Source organism: Meleagris gallopavo, chromosome 10, assembly GCF_905368555.1.
Source record: "Meleagris gallopavo chromosome 10, MGAL_WU_HG_1.1, whole genome shotgun sequence".
In the NCBI taxonomy this organism is placed as follows: domain Eukaryota; kingdom Metazoa; phylum Chordata; class Aves; order Galliformes; family Phasianidae; genus Meleagris; species Meleagris gallopavo.
Window position 1 is genome coordinate 11,576,105 of NC_139413.1, and position 16,182 is coordinate 11,592,286.

Genomic DNA, 16,182 nt, shown 5'->3' on the forward strand with positions numbered 1-16,182 from the left:
AAAATAAAACAATCAACCAGTATCAGAGATCATTAGGATACAGGAAACATGATTTTGAGCATAGGCTAAAGCTTGTAGAATGTGATGTTTAAGTAAGGAAATCAAGCATAACTTACTTGGCCACCACCATAGTTTTGTGAATATGTTCCACCCTTTAAAATAAACCAACCAACAAACATCAGAGAAAGTTACAATAATTAAAAAAAAAAAAATTAAGCAGAGGCTAAAGCTGGTAGGATGCGATATATAAGTAGAGAAATAAGATGTTAACTTACTTGGCTACCACCATAGTTTTGTGAGTATGATCCAGCCTTTAAAACAAACAAACCAACTAACATTACGAACATTACAGAACATTACGATACAGAAAACCCATTTTTGAGCAGAAGCTAAAGCTTGTAGGAAGTGATGTGTCATTGGTGAAATAAAGTGTTTTTTACTTGACCACCATCATAGTTTTGTGAGGAAGACCCACCCTTTAAAATAAACCAACAAATCAACACCAGAGAATATTAGGATACAGAAAACCTGATTTCAAGCAGAGGCTAAAACTTTTAAGACGTAATTTGTAATTGGCAAAATAAAGCACTACTTACTTGGCCACTACCATAGCTTTGTGATCCTCCCTTTAAAATAACAAATGCAAAACCAATGTCAGAAGAAACTGTGATTTCATTTGGGGATTGTAAAGCTATAATAAACAATTGCTGGTGATTATATTGAACAGTTACAACTTTCTAGATGACAGTAACTGCAATTCCAGCATCTTAATCAAGCATGGTACAAAGTAGCCACCTAAGAATGCAGAACAAATCTGGTGAAAATTTCTTATCAGATACAATAACAACTTTTGACATGAGAAAAATCAATTTCTTCCTACCTGGTTGCTGCCATAATTTTGTGAAGATGATGATCCACCCTGCTAATAATAACAAAATTTGAGTATTACAACATTACAGATATAATATAGATCAGAACTTATGGGATCTGTGTGAAATAAAACCTCATTAAGAAGAAATAACAACCTAGTACTTACTTGGCTACCGCCATAGCTTTGTGAGACATATGATCCACCCTATGAAAACAACACAGCAACACATATTACACTTGAAGAGCTGAGCTGTATAACAATGCAGAGTTAGTTTTATTAAGTTATAGAGTTCTTTCTATGTAAGTTTCAGAGTTGATATAAAGCACTGGGGATTAATTAAAGGAGATGGGGAGGTTATGCAAGAATCTACACCCTCATTATTAACAAAATTATACTATGGATTAGAACTTATTAGACAGTTTTGATCAGTGGATAATAGGAAGCAGCCTATCTGGTTACCACTCTGAGATTCATCCTGTAAATTAAACAAAAAATTATGCATAATTTTTACACTTACTGTTTGACTACAGATTTAATAAACTTACGATACTTTTTCTTTCAGAGGAAGAAACAGCATAGGCAGATATGCAATGAAGGTATGATTTCTAACTTAGTAAGTGTGGATTGTTAAGACTGCAAAAGGAAATACACCATGAGACACATGGCAAGGTAGCATAAACGTGTTTTTAGTTAATTCCTAGTAGGGGTATGTTTCATTCAGAACGGTTTCTAGAGAATGTAATATTTTCTTCTCCTGTAAAAAGCCTTATTTACATGTATGGAATGTTTCAACATGACCCCTTTAAAAAGGAATATAACCTCTCATAGTGAAATAAGAATTGTGAGTAGAATATTGGCCATTTGGTAAAATGGGGCTGAGAATTCATCTAGAAAAAGCAAGAGGAAGCAAACCAAAAAAGTTCTATATTTCAATGCCTAGCAATTTTTAGAAGGAACAAAATTTAAGTAATTACTTTAGTTTTAGAAATAAATAACTTCTCTTTATAAAAAAATTTGAAAAATTATTATAATTTATAATAAATAAAAATAAAAGGAATTATAAAAAGTGAAAAATATTGCTTTTATATTACAGATTTTTAGCGTTCACATAAATGACTTCTTCGAAAATGAAAGAAATCTTACAGGATAGTGATTTTTGGTGCTCCAGCAGTAAAAAATCATAACAAATACACACTATCTACCAATACCTCACTGCACAAAATCAGTGAAGAGTTAAAGTACTCTCACTTTCAGAAATTTCAAATGGCACTCCTTAAAATGTATTCTCAGAACTATGAGCTCCATCCTTCATTTACATAATATCGCAAGCAGCTCTGAAGTTGATTCAGACATAATGTTAGGGGAAAAAGAAACAAGAAGGGGATAGAAAAATGGACACAAAGCTCCTGTGGTGCTCCCGTGTATAGGAAGTCAGCTCTAATTCCACAATTAGTAAAGATTACATGGACTTGCAGTCCATGAATCTGAGGTCAGTACCAGCTGAGTCAGCAACAAAACTAATTTTGGATATGATTTAAAATTGGAGGAGGAAGTCTATTTACCTGGTGGCAGGGATTGCTATCATACGAAGTACCCTGTCAAAAAAAAAAAAAAAAAAAAAAAAGGACAAAAAGTAGCTTTCTTGTTAAAGTTTCTAACAAAACAAAAAGTTAACAGAGCTTAATGAGTTTAATTTTATTTAACCCACTCAGTCAGTGGCTCTATCCTCTTTCTATCCCATATCCACCCACTTATAAGCATCAAAACACAAATAATGAAAGCAGGATTATTTGGTTGCAATGTGAAAAAATGAGGTCGTTTTGCAACTGATGCTTCTATTAACTTATTTAAGTTCTTCTTGATTGGCAAATATTAACATTTACATTGGGTAACCCGTTGAGGAGCCAGCAGTCACTGCTGTGTGACCTACCCCAGAATCCTTCTAGATTCGTTCATTACAGATCTTAGGTAAGGCTACTGCCTTTCATTTCCCTGTTTCGGGTATGTTTTAGCTGCATATATCCTTCTTGGAATAGCAAGATGTGAAGCACTACAATGTGTTCTACTCTGGTTGCTGCCCTCCTGTTATTAAAAGCCTTTCTGCTAAGTCATCTGTGATTCACCTTTAGTGGAAGCAACACTTTCTTCAGTGTTTCTTCACATTTTTTTCAATTTCATTGCTGTTACTGTATCCTTGCCCACTGATACATATTACCAGTACTCTTTTATTGATTCTTATGCTTTCACCTATGCATTTCTATTCATACTTCAGTCATACTAATCTTAATATTTTTGCTAGAGGTTTCAGTACTTATCTCTATTAGTCTCACTGCTTTCCTCAATATATTCATCAGGACTTCAATTTACTGTCAAGGCTGCATCCATGCCCTGTTCTTCACCTAAGATCTTATCATTGGTAACAGTCTTTATACTGTTGTAAGAATACGAGTTGAAATGAAACCAGGATATCAACTACTGATCTAACGAGTCACCTTCTTTACCTATTTCATCCTACATAGAGAAACATCTAAAACTCACTCTAAAACAGTTACATCTGTTTGCTCAGTAGGCAAATGTTCTTCTACTTGTTCATGTTCTGCATGTAGTTGTATATAGGAGAAGCCACTTCATTTTGGTTACAATGATCAACAAATCTTATCTCTTGCAGACCTCATATTTTCACGTAACAGCAAAAACAAAAGATTCCTACTAACAGACATTATACAGTTTCTTGAAAAAATGTTACTAATACATAGAAAGCAGAGTCTAGTTTTCGAAAGCCTTGGAGAAAAGGCACTTACTTTTCCACAACCTCCACTGCTACCTGAAGAAGATCCACTCTGCTGGGGAGAAAAAAAACAACAACAACAACAAAAAACCACTTAGTAATTCAAATATAATTTTTCCTCATTTTAAATAAAGAAATAAATTTTAAAGGAATTCAGCTTCTGCCTGCTTAAAAGAATGAAGACTAGCTATGAACTGCTGTGAATTTCCTTGTAAAATCTTGTGAATGTAAGATGACTACAGGTACTCCTTTCTATGTGAGAAAAACCTTAGTCTTTCTGTAGTTGCTGTTGAGCCTGTTGTCCCCAGACCCATATTAAAAAAAAAAAAAATCTCACTTCTAATGACAACTTACTCTGTTACTTCAAGAAACAAACCTCACAGAAATCTCAATGTACATATGAGGACAACGCATACATGCATTACATTTCAGTGCAATGTAACTATTATATGAAGATGAGCTTTACACTCAAGAAGAAAATTTCCTTTAAATTACATATTCTGAATGACAGCTAAATGCTTTTGCAGAGCCATGGCACTTCACTTCCTCAAATGCTCTATCCTAGCCAGTAATTAATTGTTGCTCACCTGTCCAGAGGAAGTGCCGCCTTGTGGCTGATAGATATGTAAGAAAAGCAAGAATCCATTAGTAAGTTAAGCTGTGGTCTTCAAACCACAACAGAAAAGCTGTGTACTTTTTAATACATAGTATCTTGGGATGACCAAAAAAACGGGAATATCTTGCAACACCAAAGAGAAATAAAACCAAAATTAAATAAAAAAGGTATACATTACACACACACACACACACACACACACACACACAAACAAACTTCAAGCCAACAAACAACTCTCCTCTCCAGCAGCTCATCCCCCAGCCTGTATTGGTGCATGCAATTATTCCTCCCTAGGTGTAAGACCCTACACTTGCTTTTGTTGAACCTCATCCGGTTTCTTACTGCCCAGCTCTCCAGCCTGTCCAGGTCTCACTGAATGGCAGCACAGCCTTCAGGCGTGTCAGCCAATCCTCCCAACTTTGTATCATCAGCAAACTTGCTGAGGGTGGCCACTATCCCCTCATCAAGGTCATTGATGAAGATGTTGAACAAGACCGGACCCAGCACAGACCCCTGGGGGACACCACTGGTTACAGTCTTCAGCCAGACTCTGCACCACCAACAACGACCCTCTGCGCTCTGCCAGTCAGCCAGTTCTCAATCCACCTTACTGTCCACTCATCTATCCCACACTTCCTCAGCTTTGTTATAAGGATGTTGTGGGAGACAGTATCAAATGCCTTTCTAAAATCAAGGTAGATTACATCTACCGCTCTTCCCCCATCCACCCAGCATGTGACAGCATCATAGAAGGCCACCAAGTTGGTCGAGCACGACCTCCCCTTGGCGAACCCATGCTGACTACTCCTGATAACCTCCTTTTCTCCCAGTTGTCTGGAGATGGTATCCAGCACAAGCTGATCCATCACCTTTCCAGGGACAGAGGTGAGGCTGACAGGCCTGTAATTACCCGGATCTTCCTTCTTGCCCTTTTTGAAGACCGGAGTGACATTGGCTATCATGATAACATGCAGTTTGCTTACCTGTCCGTAAGAAGTGATGCTGACAGCGTAGGCTGGCCCACCCTAGCACAAGGAAACCGTTTGGTTAGTATCCTTTCATAAGGAACCATTTTGCTTTAGCAAAAGCAAATAGCTACATCCTAAACTAGTGCAGGGCAGAATGAAGAGCCACGATTTCCTCCTGAACATCACAATCATAGAATCATAGAATCATTACAGTTGGAAGTGACCTCTGAAGGCCATCTAGTCTATCTCTCCTGCAAAAAACAGGGACACCACAGCTTGATCAGCTTTCCCAGCATCTTATCCAGCCATGCCTTGACAGTTTCCAGGGATGGGGCATCAACCACAACACTAGGTAACCTTTTCCAGTGCCTCATCACCCTTCCTGAAAAGATTTTTTCCTTATATTCAACCTAAATCTACCCTCCCTGAGTTTGAAGGCATTTCCCCTTTTTCTATCGCCCTGCTAAAGAGCCTGTCTACTTTTTTCCTGCAGCTCCCCTTTAGCTACTGAAAGGCTGCTATCAGGTCACCTGGCAGCCTTCTCTTTTCCAGGCTGAAGACCCAGCTCTCTCAGCTTGTCCTCATAGTGGAATGTTCCATTCCATGGATCACTTTTGTGCCCCTTCTCTGAATGTGCTCCAACAGATCTACATCTCTCCTGTACTGAGGATTCCACATCTGGATGTAGTACTCCAGGTGAGGCCACACCAGCCCAGAGTAGAGGGGCAGGATCACCTCCCCTGACCTGCTGGTCATGCACCTTTTGATGCAGTCCTGGATGGCTTTCTGGGCTACCAGGGCACATCTCTCGCTCATGTCCAGCTTTCCATACACCATTACCCCCAGGTCTTTTTTAGCAGGGCTGCTCTCAGTCCTTTCATCCACCAGTATATACCGGTAATGGGGATTGCCTTGACCCAGATGCTTGTACTCGCATTTGTTGAGCCTCATGAGGTTCACCTGGGCCCACTGTTCAAGTCAGCCTAGGTTGCTCTGAATGGTAACCCATCCCTCTGGTGTGTTGACCGCACCCCACAGCTTGGTGTCATCAGCAAACTTGTGGTGTGTGCACTCAACCCCATTGTCGATGACGCTGATGAAGATATTAAGGAGTTTCGGCCCCAGCACAAACCCCCGTGGGATACCACACATCACCAGTCTCCATCCAGACATGGAGCCATTTACCAACTCTCTCTGGACTCGTTCCTTCAGTTAGTTCTTTGGACATCAAATAGTCCACCCATCAAATTCATATCTTTCCAATTTGGGGAGAAAGATGTTGTAGTGTACTGTGTCAAAGGCCTTACTGGAGTTGAGATAGATCAGTTGCTCTTTCCCTGTTCTTTGAAGCACTGACACCATCATAGAAGGCCAGCAGGTTGATCAAACAGGTTTTGTCCTTGGTGAAGCCATGCTGGTTCTCCTGTACCACCTCCCTACCTTCCATGTGCCTTAGCATAGCTTCCAGGAGGATCTGTTCTGTGATCTTCCCCAGCAGAGAGGTGAGACTGACAGGTCAGTAGTTCCCAGGGTCATCTTTTTTAGCCTTTTTAGAAATGGGTATGATGCTTCCATTTTTCCAGTCACCAGGGCCACTTCCCATGATTTTTGAAAAATCATAAAGAGTGGCTTGACAACCACATCAGCCAATTCCCTTACGACTCTGGAATGCATCTCATTGGGACCTGTAGCCTTGTGGTGCCTCAGGTGGTCATGAACCTGATCTTCACTTACAGTGGGAGAGAATGTTACTTCCCCAATCCCCTCCAACCAAACCAAATGTTTAAGGGCCATGTGACAAGCAGTTATCGAGGAAAATGGAGGTAAAAAAGTTGTTAAGTACATCAGCCTTCTCCTTGTCTGTTGTTACCAGCCTGTCTATGCCACTCACTAGGGGGAAATACAACTTCCTGGACTTTCCTTTCCTAGTTGAGGCACCTGCAGAAGCCTTCCTTGTTCTTTTTGGCACCCCTAACGAAGTTCAGTTCAAGCTAGGCCTTGACTTTCCTAACCCTAACCCTAAACAGCCTAGCAGCTTCCTTACACTCTTTCCACAATATCTGTCCTTGTTTCCACTGCCTGTGCATTTTTTTCTTACTGTTCAGCTTGACCAGCACAATGATGCTGAATGAGATGATTTCAGATGCCAGAATTCCATACAAATAAATAGCATGTGGATAATTTATAAACATAAGAACATACTATCAGAGAAGAAGTTAAAATTCTGAGTGATTGCTAATGCTTTTGCAGTGCCATAGAACTCAACTATCTTAGATGCTGTATACTGACTGATGATTGTCTATGCTTACCTGGCTGTAGGAAGTACCTCCTTCTGGCTGTAAGACCTGTAATTAAAGAAATCAATTCAAAATTATTTTGCTTGTGATGTAGATGCATCTTTCACTTTTATCCCTTCTATGAAAAAAAGAAAAGAATAAGACAGAATTTACTGTTTCTGAACTAGAATTATTTTGATATATGTTATTCAGGATTAATTTCCCAGCATATTTTACATATCAAACAACCACAGATTAGTTTTACATCTCAGATAAGGTGCTAGGCTTATGGAAGCTTCTCAGGACATTTAAAGGGTGCAACACTTTCTGGATGTTTTCTTTTGCCTGTTGATTCTCAGAAGCTTTGCTTAGATGGCCAATGGTAGCTGCAATGCTGACACGTTTGGATTTTTGATGGGGCTCTGTTGTATAATTCCCTTCCTCTTTGGGGAAATGAAGGTGGTATATACAGAATTAGCAAAAATTCCATTAAAAAATATAGATTAATATAAAGAAAACAAAATGATGTAATTATAAGTAGCAGGTCAAACAAATTAGTCAAGGCTGCTAATATCCTTTAAAAAACTTTTATTAACAAAGACACCAAATAATTATAATAATAATAAGCTGCTCATGTAATCTAACTTCAATACAGTGTCATAAAAGAGGAAATGTTTCATATAGGAGCACAGCTGTGCCATAGCTGTCTGGGAGAGTTATGAAGACAGGAACTGGCAAAAAAAGATTTGAACCATCTTCAGTATTTCTTCTAGTTTGACACAAGTTGTAGGAAAATTTATATCTACCTTACAATGCTTTAATTCACATATTAACAATAAAAGGACATATCTTAGATCTGAAGGCTATAAGATCAAGTCTGCCTGCAGTGGAGAAGCTCAACCAATGTTTTTTAACTCCTTAAACACTTGTTTGTTCTGTGATTGAAGTGGACAATGAAGAACTGACTATAAGTTTGTTTTACCATGTTAATCTGGAAGAGAAACAGCACTGAGGAAAATATTTCTACCATAATTTTTCAAATTTCATGTCCTTTTTAAAAGATTAGAAAGAGACAGGAACGCATGCTTTTGCAGATACCTACTGGAAAAAAATACAACTATCATTTTCACAATAAAAGTTTTGAAATGGATTTGGAGATTTGTTTTAGAACTCAAAATAAACAGAAAAGAAACATCACGTTAAGTGATTTTAAGTTTTGCAGTGCCATGAGAGACTACTTTCTCAAATGCTATATACTGAATAATGCTTACCTGGCCATAAGAACTGCCAGGTTGAAGCTGAGAGGTCTGTAAGAAAAGCAAGAATCCATTTGTAAACAAAGCTACAGATTTAGCAGAGCTACAGCAGAAAAAAATAAAAACATTGCCCAATAGATTTCCTCTGTTCTATATTCTGTTTTCCTATATGGTAATCCTGTGAGATGACCAAAAACCAGGAACTACCTTGAAACACCAAGATAAAAACAAGCAAGTTTGCAAACAAACAAACCACAAAAAACGCTCAGACCAACAAACAACCAATGTTCTTTTGAAAGGCAGATCCCTATAGAAAAGCTCAATGTATTTCAGAAAAAAAGCCTCACCTGGCCATAGGACTGGGTGCCTCGGGAACCCTTTAAGAAAGAGAAGAAAATGACCACCTTGTTAAAGAACGTCATTGTTTTATAAGGCTTTTATAAAGTGCATAATGATTATGCAAATACAGCTGGACAAAGGTTTCCCAACAAGGCTCCTCCTGAGCCAAAGGAGACAGAGTAGTACACTATCACCCCTACAATGTATCATCCTACTATGGCAAAAGCCATAACTCAAAACTGGGACTCAGTTTGCCAAAAGAAACATCAAAGAATCTGTCAGTCCCACTGATCACAGAGAGATCAGTGAACATCCTAGAGAACATGCAGTTTGCTTACCTGTCCGTAAGAACTGCTGCTGATAGTGTAGGTTGGCCCACCCTAGCACAAGGAAACCGTTTGGTTAGTATCCTTTCATAAGGAACCATTTTGCTTTAGCAAAAGCAAATAGCTACATCCTAAACTAGTGCAGGGCAGAATGAAGAGCCACGATTTCCTCCTGAACATCACAATCATAGAATCATAGAATCATTACAGTTGGAAGTGACCTCTGAAGGCCATCTAGTCTAACTCTCCTGCAACAAACAAGGACACCACAGCTTGATCAGCTTTCCCAGCATCTTATCCCGCCATGCCTTGACAGTTTCCAGGGATGGGGCATCAACCACAACACTAGGTAACCTTTTCCAGTGCCTCATCACCCTTCCTGAAAAGATTTTTTCCTTATATTCAACCTAAATCTACCCTCCCTGAGTTTGAAGGCATTTCCCCTTTTTCTATCGCCCTGCTAAAGAGCCTGTCTACTTTTTTCCTGCAGCTCCCCTTTAGCTACTGAAAGGCTGCTATCAGGTCACCTGGCAGCCTTCTCTTTTCCAGGCTGAAGACCCAGCTCTCTCAGCTTGTCCTCATAGTGGAATGTTCCATTCCATGGATCACTTTTGTGCCCCTTCTCTGAATGTGCTCCAACAGATCTACATCTCTCCTGTACTGAGGATTCCACATCTGGATGCAGTACTCCAGGTGAGGCCACACCAGCCCAGAGTAGAGGGGCAGGATCACCTCCCCTGACCTGCTGGTCATGCACCTTTTGATGCAGTCCTGGATGGCTTTCTGGGCTACCAGGGCACATCTCTCGCTCATGTCCAGCTTTCCATACACCATTACCCCCAGGTCTTTTTTAGCAGGGCTGCTCTCAGTCCTTTCATCCACCAGTATATACCGGTAATGGGGATTGCCTTGACCCAGATGCTTGTACTCGCATTTGTTGAGCCTCATGAGGTTCACCTGGGCCCACTGTTCAAGTCAGCCTAGGTTGCTCTGAATGGTAACCCATCCCTCTGGTGTGTTGACCGCACCCCACAGCTTGGTGTCATCAGCAAACTTGTGGTGTGTGCACTCAACCCCATTGTCGATGACGCTGATGAAGATATTAAGGAGTTTCGGCCCCAGCACAAACCCCCGTGGGATACCACACATCACCAGTCTCCATCCAGACATGGAGCCATTGACCAACTCTCTCTGGACTCGTTCCTTCAGTTAGTTCTTTGGACATCAAATAGTCCACCCATCAAATTCATATCTTTCCAATTTGGGGAGAAAGATGTTGTAGTGTACTGTGTCAAAGGCCTTACTGGAGTTGAGATAGATCAGTTGCTCTTTCCCTGTTCTTTGAAGCACTGACACCATCATAGAAGGCCAGCAGGTTGATCAAACAGGTTTTGTCCTTGGTGAAGCCATGCTGGTTCTCCTGTACCACCTCCCTACCTTCCATGTGCCTTAGCATAGCTTCCAGGAGGATCTGTTCTGTGATCTTCCCCAGCAGAGAGGTGAGACTGACAGGTCAGTAGTTCCCAGGGTCATCTTTTTTAGCCTTTTTAGAAATGGGTATGATGCTTCCATTTTTCCAGTCACCAGGGCCACTTCCCATGATTTTTGAAAAATCATAAAGAGTGGCTTGACAACCACATCAGCCAATTCCCTTACGACTCTGGAATGCATCTCATTGGGACCTGTAGCCTTGTGGTGCCTCAGGTGGTCATGAACCTGATCTTCACTTACAGTGGGAGAGAACGTTACTTCCCCAATCCCCTCCAACCAAACCAAATGTTTAAGGGCCATGTGACAAGCAGTTATCGAGGAAAATGGAGGTAAAAAAGTTGTTAAGTACATCAGCCTTCTCCTTGTCTGTTGTTACCAGCCTGTCTATGCCACTCACTAGGGGAAATACAACTTCCTGGACTTTCCTTTCCTAGTTGAGGCACCTGCAGAAGCCTTCCTTGTTCTTTTTGGCACCCCTAACGAAGTTCAGTTCAAGCTAGGCCTTGACTTTCCTAACCCTAACCCTAAACAGCCTAGCAGCTTCCTTACACTCTTTCCACAATATCTGTCCTTGTTTCCACTGCCTGTGCATTTTTTTCTTACTGTTCAGCTTGACCAGCACAATGATGCTGAATGAGATGATTTCAGATGCCAGAATTCCATACAAATAAATAGCATGTGGATAATTTATAAACATAAGAACATACTATCAGAGAAGAAGTTAAAATTCTGAGTGATTGCTAATGCTTTTGCAGTGCCATAGAACTCAACTATCTTAGATGCTGTATACTGACTGATGATTGTCTATGCTTACCTGGCTGTAGGAAGTACCTCCTTCCGGCTGTAAGACCTGTAATTAAAGAAATCAATTCAAAATTATTTTGCTTGTGATGTAGATGCATCTTTCACTTTTATCCCTTCTATGAAAAAAAGAAAAGAATAAGACAGAATTTACTGTTTCTGAACTAGAATTATTTTGATATATGTTATTCAGGATTAATTTCCCAGCATATTTTACATATCAAACAACCACAGATTAGTTTTACATCTCAGATAAGGTGCTAGGCTTATGGAAGCTTCTCAGGACATTTAAAGGGTGCAACACTTTCTGGATGTTTTCTTTTGCCTGTTGATTCTCAGAAGCTTTGCTTAGATGGCCAATGGTAGCTGCAATGCTGACACGTTTGGATTTTTGATGGGGCTCTGTTGTATAATTCCCTTCCTCTTTGGGGAAATGACGGTGGTATATACAGAATTAGCAAAAATTCCATTAAAAAATATAGATTAATATAAAGAAAACAAAATGATGTAATTATAAGTAGCAGGTCAAACAAATTAGTCAAGGCTGCTAATATCCTTTAAAAAACTTTTATTAACAAAGACACCAAATAATTATAATAATAATAAGCTGCTCATGTAATCTAACTTCAATACAGTGTCATAAAAGAGGAAATGTTTCATATAGGAGCACAGCTGTGCCATAGCTGTCTGGGAGAGTTATGAAGACAGGAACTGGCAAAAAAAGATTTGAACCATCTTCAGTATTTCTTCTAGTTTGACACAAGTTGTAGGAAAATTTATATCTACCTTACAATGCTTTAATTCACATATTAACAATAAAAGGACATATCTTAGATCTGAAGGCTATAAGATCAAGTCTGCCTGCAGTGGAGAAGCTCAACCAATGTTTTTTAACTCCTTAAACACTTGTTTGTTCTGTGATTGAAGTGGACAATGAAGAACTGACTATAAGTTTGTTTTACCATGTTAATCTGGAAGAGAAACAGCACTGAGGAAAATATTTCTACCATAATTTTTCAAATTTCATGTCCTTTTTAAAAGATTAGAAAGAGACAGGAACGCATGCTTTTGCAGATACCTACTGGAAAAAAATACAACTATCATTTTCACAATAAAAGTTTTGAAATGGATTTGGAGATTTGTTTTAGAACTCAAAATAAACAGAAAAGAAACATCACGTTAAGTGATTTTAAGTTTTGCAGTGCCATGAGAGACTACTTTCTCAAATGCTATATACTGAATAATGCTTACCGGGCCATAAGAACTGCCAGGTTGAAGCTGAGAGATCTGTAAGAAAAGCAAGAATCCATTTGTAAACAAAGCTACAGATTTAGCAGAGCTACAGCAGAAAAAAAATAAAAACATTGCCCAATAGATTTCCTCTGTTCTATATTCTGTTTTCCTATATGGTAATCCTGTGAGATGACCAAAAACCAGGAACTACCTTGAAACAAGCAAGTTTGCAAACAAACAAACCACAAAAAATGCTCAGACCAACAAACAACCAATGTTCTTTTGAAAGGCAGATCCCTATAGAAAAGCTCAATGTATTTCAGAAAAAAAGCCTCACCTGGCCATAGGACTGGGTGCCTCGGGAACCCTTTAAGAAAGAGAAGAAAATGACCACCTTGTTAAAGAACGTCATTGTTTTATAAGGCTTTTATAAAGTGCATAATGATTATGCAAATACAGCTGGACAAAGGTTTCCCAACAAGGCTCCTCCTGAGCCAAAGGAGACAGAGTAGTACACTATCACCCCTACAATGTATCATCCTACTATGGCAAAAGCCATAACTCAAAACTGGGACTCAGTTTGCCAAAAGAAACATCAAAGAATCTGTCAGTCCCACTGATCACAGAGAGATCAGTGAAGAACTTCTTAGAGAACATGCAGTTTGCTTACCTGTCCGTAAGAACTGCTGCTGATAGTGTAGGTTGGCCCACCCTAGCACAAGGAAACCATTTGGTTAGTATCCTTTCATAAGGAACCATTTTGCTTTAACAAAACTGAGGAGCCTGGCCCACACTAAGATAGCCTTATGGTTGTGTTATTTGTGATGTCTGTGGCACTGAGCTCTAGAAGTCAGAGCTATCCTTGGTCAAACTTCTTCTCACTACTTGCAGTGATATAGATAATACTGACAATTTTTTCCTTCCCTGTTCTCCCTCACCACCACTGCTCAAGAAATCAGAATACTTCATCCTTTTGTTCACACCAAGAATATTCTCATGCATTACTCCACAATCATTTTTTATCATTATGTTATTATTTTTACCCACTTATTCTTGCTACAAGTAGCTCTATCTGCAAGGCTTGAAATAAGGCTGAAATACCTTGTTGCACATAAGTACAGAGTTATGATTCTCTATCATTCTTCGTCCTTCACAACTTATGGAAATTTGTGGTCTAATATACATGGGGTCTGAATCTACCAGCATGGGATTCTTCTTGTGATGCTGAGCCTAGAAACACTTCTGGCATGTTATTATGACTTTTCTACAGATTTTAAAGGACACATTGTGATGAACACAGTCATTTCACTTCAACTAATGACATACAGAAATACATTTATGAATATTTTAACCAAAAGGGGCTAAACACCAATAATTACAGACAAAAAAAAAAAACAAAAAAAAAAACCCAAAGCTACTTAAGTACCTGTGACCTGTGAAATATGTTTATGTACACATGTAGGAAGATATCATTATTCTGATCCTATTTTAGTGAAATCTAGAGGCATCTACTCCTTTTTAATCTCACCTACCCGAACATAAGTAGCACCGCTGCTTTGCTGCTTTTGTCCACTCTATACAGGAAAAAAATAACGTTATTCATTTTAAAGAGGAATTGCTTATGTACCATGACTAAAAAGCTATTTTTAAAACTACAGGACAGTAAGTTTATGTCTTTCCTTGCTTTATTTATGCCATCTCAATGTGCTACAGTGATAAATACTTCAGCATACAAAGATACTTCACAATGACAATTATTTATATAATTACGTCATTTTGTGGTATTTCTGGGAAATTAAAATACAGAGGCTTTCATGTTTTGTACTTACACAACGCAGTTGCAATGATTGTTGATCAACAACCAAAAAGAATACTCACTTTTCTTTAACTACAGAAACACATCTACTTTATCACTGTAGTTTGTGTACCACTGATTTAAAATATCCATATTCATTTATCCCCAAATAGATGAGTCATTGCATAGTTTACTGAGGCAGAGTTTGAGATAAAGCACAAAGACCATGAAGAAAGAACATCTACCTGTACCACGATCTTAGTAGCAGAATTGCCCAAACTCTGTAAAACAGAACAGGAAAGAAAATAAATTTGATTTGTCAAACAGAAAATTTCTGGTTCTACTACTTTGCTTAGGATAATAAAGGAAAGGGGAGCACATATGATGTACTAAGCATTGTATTCTGAAAACACAGTACTAAACTAGTTTAAAAACTAGATAAACTAGTTTACCCTCAGCTCAGAAGGGGAAGGAGCCCAACACTACTGAAGTAATTTCCTATGCCTAAATCTTCTTCTAAAAGAGCCCTTGAAAGAGCACAGGCTACAGATTTTTGCAGTACCAGTTAGCTCAGTTTTTCCAAATTGGGTGAGTGAAGCTGAGACATTATCACCACTCAAATACCTCATAATCACCTGTACATCAACACATACCTGAATTCAGTTTCTAAGTCAATTACTGTGATCAGTTTTGGGTTATGAGGGACAAACTTAAATGGGTAGTAGACACCATTTCAAAGTAACAGGTTTGACCCCACAAGGCATTTGTCACTGTTAGAGAAATCATTTAAAAAAAAAAAAAAAAGTATGCTTACCTGGGGATAAGTATGACGCTGCAAATGAAAACAAAAATCTTAAGTATTCTGCACAAAGGTTTGTCTAAGCAATATTTTGCAGCATAAAAAGGTCCCTGTCTTTTTGGTGCAATACATGACCAAACATGGAAGAAAGATATAGGAAGATAATAGATTAATAATTGATTTTAATATTCATTCAGGTTGGAACAAGTTTGAGTAGGAAGAGGATATCAGAAAAAAAAAAAAAAACACACACACATATGTATCAATTTTGACATACAAACTCACTTTAACCACATTACAGTAAAACTTTATTTTGGCTGATTATGAGCCAGTAAGTGAAATGGAAATTTACTACTTTAAAAACAAGAATAGAAGTGAATTTACAAAAAAAATTGCGGTGGAAGCAGAAAATCAAAACTATTCAGGAACATGGATGTTATATATATCGAGACTCGTGGAATCTGAACTTAATCAAATATCTCTGGAAGTGGTAATAGCAATCATAGAATCATGACTCAGGTCAACTACTTGGCCTGTCATCTCATGTAGATGCAGTTACTATCTCACTATTGTCTTTCCCCAAAAGTAATTATGATCCCAGGATAAACCCTGTGTGACAAAGA

General features: G+C 38.7%; 1 protein-coding gene across 1 annotated transcript in view; it reads right to left on the reverse strand.

The window, feature by feature from the left end:
- Nucleotides 1–16,182, reverse strand: part of LOC104912366 (uncharacterized) — a 54,555-nt gene that overhangs the window by 27,346 nt on the left and 11,027 nt on the right. Inside the window, exons 13-31 of the mRNA XM_085231822.1 lie at nucleotides 15,575–15,592; nucleotides 15,006–15,041; nucleotides 14,498–14,539; nucleotides 13,636–13,677; nucleotides 13,303–13,332; nucleotides 12,984–13,019; nucleotides 11,746–11,781; nucleotides 9,453–9,494; nucleotides 9,123–9,152; nucleotides 8,791–8,826; nucleotides 7,553–7,588; nucleotides 5,259–5,300; nucleotides 3,673–3,711; nucleotides 2,434–2,466; nucleotides 1,037–1,075; nucleotides 881–919; nucleotides 597–626; nucleotides 276–311; nucleotides 117–152 (exon numbers count right to left, since the gene is read on the reverse strand). Coding sequence (XP_085087948.1) covers nucleotides 117–152; nucleotides 276–311; nucleotides 597–626; nucleotides 881–919; nucleotides 1,037–1,075; nucleotides 2,434–2,466; nucleotides 3,673–3,711; nucleotides 5,259–5,300; nucleotides 7,553–7,588; nucleotides 8,791–8,826; nucleotides 9,123–9,152; nucleotides 9,453–9,494; nucleotides 11,746–11,781; nucleotides 12,984–13,019; nucleotides 13,303–13,332; nucleotides 13,636–13,677; nucleotides 14,498–14,539; nucleotides 15,006–15,041; nucleotides 15,575–15,592 — 678 coding nt within the window. The remainder of the gene's footprint in view (nucleotides 1–116; nucleotides 153–275; nucleotides 312–596; nucleotides 627–880; nucleotides 920–1,036; nucleotides 1,076–2,433; nucleotides 2,467–3,672; nucleotides 3,712–5,258; nucleotides 5,301–7,552; nucleotides 7,589–8,790; nucleotides 8,827–9,122; nucleotides 9,153–9,452; nucleotides 9,495–11,745; nucleotides 11,782–12,983; nucleotides 13,020–13,302; nucleotides 13,333–13,635; nucleotides 13,678–14,497; nucleotides 14,540–15,005; nucleotides 15,042–15,574; nucleotides 15,593–16,182) is intronic.